Source organism: Dipodomys ordii, unplaced genomic scaffold, assembly GCF_000151885.1.
Source record: "Dipodomys ordii isolate 6190 unplaced genomic scaffold, Dord_2.0 Scaffold101, whole genome shotgun sequence".
Taxonomy (NCBI): domain Eukaryota; kingdom Metazoa; phylum Chordata; class Mammalia; order Rodentia; family Heteromyidae; genus Dipodomys; species Dipodomys ordii.
The window spans coordinates 1,139,858-1,142,870 of record NW_012267317.1 but is presented as its reverse complement, the minus strand read 5'-3'; the positions used below and the strand labels follow the sequence as shown (position 1 = coordinate 1,142,870).

General features: G+C 53.9%; 1 protein-coding gene across 1 annotated transcript in view; it reads left to right on the top strand.

The window, feature by feature from the left end:
* Positions 1-3,013, top strand: part of Rbm33 (RNA binding motif protein 33) — a 97,706-nt gene that overhangs the window by 56,360 nt on the left and 38,333 nt on the right. Inside the window, exon 10 of the mRNA XM_013027207.1 lies at positions 554-836. Within this exon, the coding sequence (XP_012882661.1) occupies positions 554-836 (283 nt within the window). The remainder of the gene's footprint in view (positions 1-553; positions 837-3,013) is intronic.

The window sequence follows — 3,013 nt, the reverse complement described above, 5'->3', positions numbered from 1 at the left end:
GGTCTTTCCTGCCCGGGCTGGCTTTGAACCGCGATCCTCAGATCTCAGCCTCCTGAGTAGCTAGGATTACAGGCGTGAGCCACCAGCGCCCGGCTGGAAATTATTTCTAAATTAAAATCATACATGAAAACATAGGCAGGGCCATATGCATGTATACAGAAACAGATTGACTAAAATATACACAGGGGAGGGGTGCAATGGTGTAACTCCTTTGAACAGCTGACCTACAGTTTAACAAAATAAATAACAGGAAGCTAGAAGACTAGTGGAGAGAGGAAGGATAGTTACTATAGTCAATATTCAGTGTACCATGTAAAAATGGAACTAGGCAACTTGAGGGTGATGGGTGGGGTTGAGACAGTTGGGAGTGGAATGATGACATTGGTCAAGATGCACTGTTCTCACAAACTGACGTGGTTGCATTGAAACCCCTTGGTATAGCTCCTTAAAGATGATAAATTTGGCATTACAAGCTTATAATACATGTGAATTCCTTCCCTTTGTTTTTATGAGTGTGGATTTCCATAAATTTCTCTTGTTTTGTGTTTTATAGGCTCACTCTCCGAGGCTAATCCCTCCTCCACAGCCACCCCCACCCCCGCCCCCACCCCCACCCCAGCAGCAGCCAATCAGAAGTCTGTTCCAGCAGCAGCAGCTCCAGCCCCTGCTCCCCCTGCAGCACCCCCACCACCCCTCCCCGCCACAGGGCGTTCACATGCCCCCGCCAATGGAGGCTCCGAGGATGATGCTTGCCCCACCCCCCGTGACCCCGCAGCAGCCCAAGAACATCCACATCAACCCGCACTTCAAAGGCACCGTGGTGACCCCTGTTCAAGGTGTGTGTCTGTCCAGTTGATTGAAGCCCATGGCTTATGCCTCTGGAGGCTTTGGGGCTGGGCTGGAGCCCTTGGTGGCCAGACTCATTTCAGGCTCAGGTTTGTGAGGAGCTTGGTTGCCTTGTCTACCTCCCTTTACTTGGATACATTTTCCCTTACTGTCTTGTCTTGTGGTTGAGAGGACGGTCCCGAGCATGCTCTCAGGGTGAAGCACCCTCCTAGAGGTAGTGCTTGGAATGTGTCATGGGGAGAATATGGCCAGTGGTGTGTGTCCCTGTCCTCTGCCCCCTCCTTGGGCTGTTCCCCTTAGTTCCTATCTGCCGGTGCTGAGGAGCCTGGTTGTCTCCGTTATTGTGACCTGATAACTTCTGGTGTTACCATGACAGGAATGGGGTTACTGGAGGTAGGGGCTGTTGAGAAAGCTCCCCTGAAGCACAGTTACCCTGGAGTACAGCTCCCCTGAAACGTGTCCCCTCTGTATATGCTTGGATATGCTCTGGATGTGCTCCTGGAGGGCCAGACCGTTTGAGCAGAAGCTTTCTGTCAGTCGCCTGCTTCCTCCTGGCCTGGCAGTCAGTCCATCAAGGGAGTGTAGTAGGAGTGTTGATGGGTTCAGTCCTAGGTGCAGGATGTGAGAGGAGAAGGGAGGAGGTCGGTCAGGAAATCAGAGGAGGACAGCCAGGTAGTGAGATGTCCTCCAGGCAAGACGGTCACAAAAAACAAAAAACTTGCTCAAATAATTTAAAAGCGAGACCACTAGTGTAGTCAAGCCTGTTGCAGCCATCCTCAGGACTTGGCTTGTACTGAGGAGTGACACAGCATTGGTTTGTTTGGGAAGGGTCATTTTACTACTACGTTTCAGAATAAGGCTTTGGGGGAACCAGGGTGAAAGAGGCATGTAGTGGGAAGTGACTGTAGGAGTGGAGGGAGCCGAGGAGAGACCCCTGCTGGCGTGGCAGCCTCTAGATGGAGGGGTGGCCGGCCTGAGCACTGGGTTGGTGAGCACACACCGGAGCTGGCAGAGGTGGGAGCTCTGTTCCGGTCCTGTCAAACCCAAGACAGCACCCACATGTCGGGGCAGTGGCTATTGTAGGTTCACATTTAGAGCCTTGGCCAAAGTGCAGATTTGGGCATCACCAGTGCCTAACAGATCTCAGGTTCTGCAGGCGGGTGTTGACTGGTTGGGAGACCTGAGGTACTTTTATGTGAGGGGAGAATCTGGTGGAGGTACGAGGCAGGAGGACAGTACTGAGGAAATGAGTGCCTGTGTTCAGTGGAAGGAAGGTCTTAGCCAGTGATTAGGGGCGCAGGAGGGCAGTGTGGACAGGCCTAACAGTGCTGTCTCCAGCAGAGCTATTGGTGATTGGTGGGAGGGAGTGATTTACTTGACTGAGGGTCTTTATTTCAGACGGGGAGGATCTTACCACACACTGGAGAAAAGACTAGTTAGCACTCATGTAGGTGAGGGGAAAAACATCTTGACAGGCAGTGTGCTGAGCAGGGCTGAGCTGGGGCACTCCGTGAGTGTGGCAGACAGCTGCCTGGGGGTCAGTGGATGGGGTATCTTCATGGTTCTTTGGAGGGCCTCACTTTTCTCAGTCAAGCTGGGAGTAGGACATGGAGAGGTCTGAGAGGGAAGTCCTGCGGTCGCCCTCCTGGACTGATGACGGAAGTGAGAACGGGCAGCTTCTTTCCTGCTGCCTTCAACCTCCTGTGTCCTAGGGTTTACAAAGCAGTGTAGGGGCAAGCCTCGTGGATGATGATACATGACGGCCCCTGTAGGGAGGAGATGGCGAAGGGGGAAAATGGACGGTTCAGGTCGGTCCTGAAGACGGGGAGCCAAAGTAGAGAAGCTGTACAGGAAAGCAGGCTGGAGAAAGGACTACAGCCTGAGGGGCAGGGTGCTGGAGATGGTGGCGGCAGTCCAGAAGCTGGACTTGTGTGGTATACGAGGAGGGTCAGCTGCTGTGAGACTCCAGGCTGGGGTTTAGAGCAGCAGACTGAGTGGGAGGATGCCCGTCCTGGGTGAGAGGAGAGGGGGGGTGCCCATCCTGGGTGAGAAGAGGGAGGTGTCCGTCCTGGGTGAGAAGAGGGAGAGTGCCCATCCTGGGTGAGAAGAGAGAGGGAGGGTGCCCGTCCTGGGTGAGAGGAGAGGGAGGTGCCCGTCCTGGGTGAGA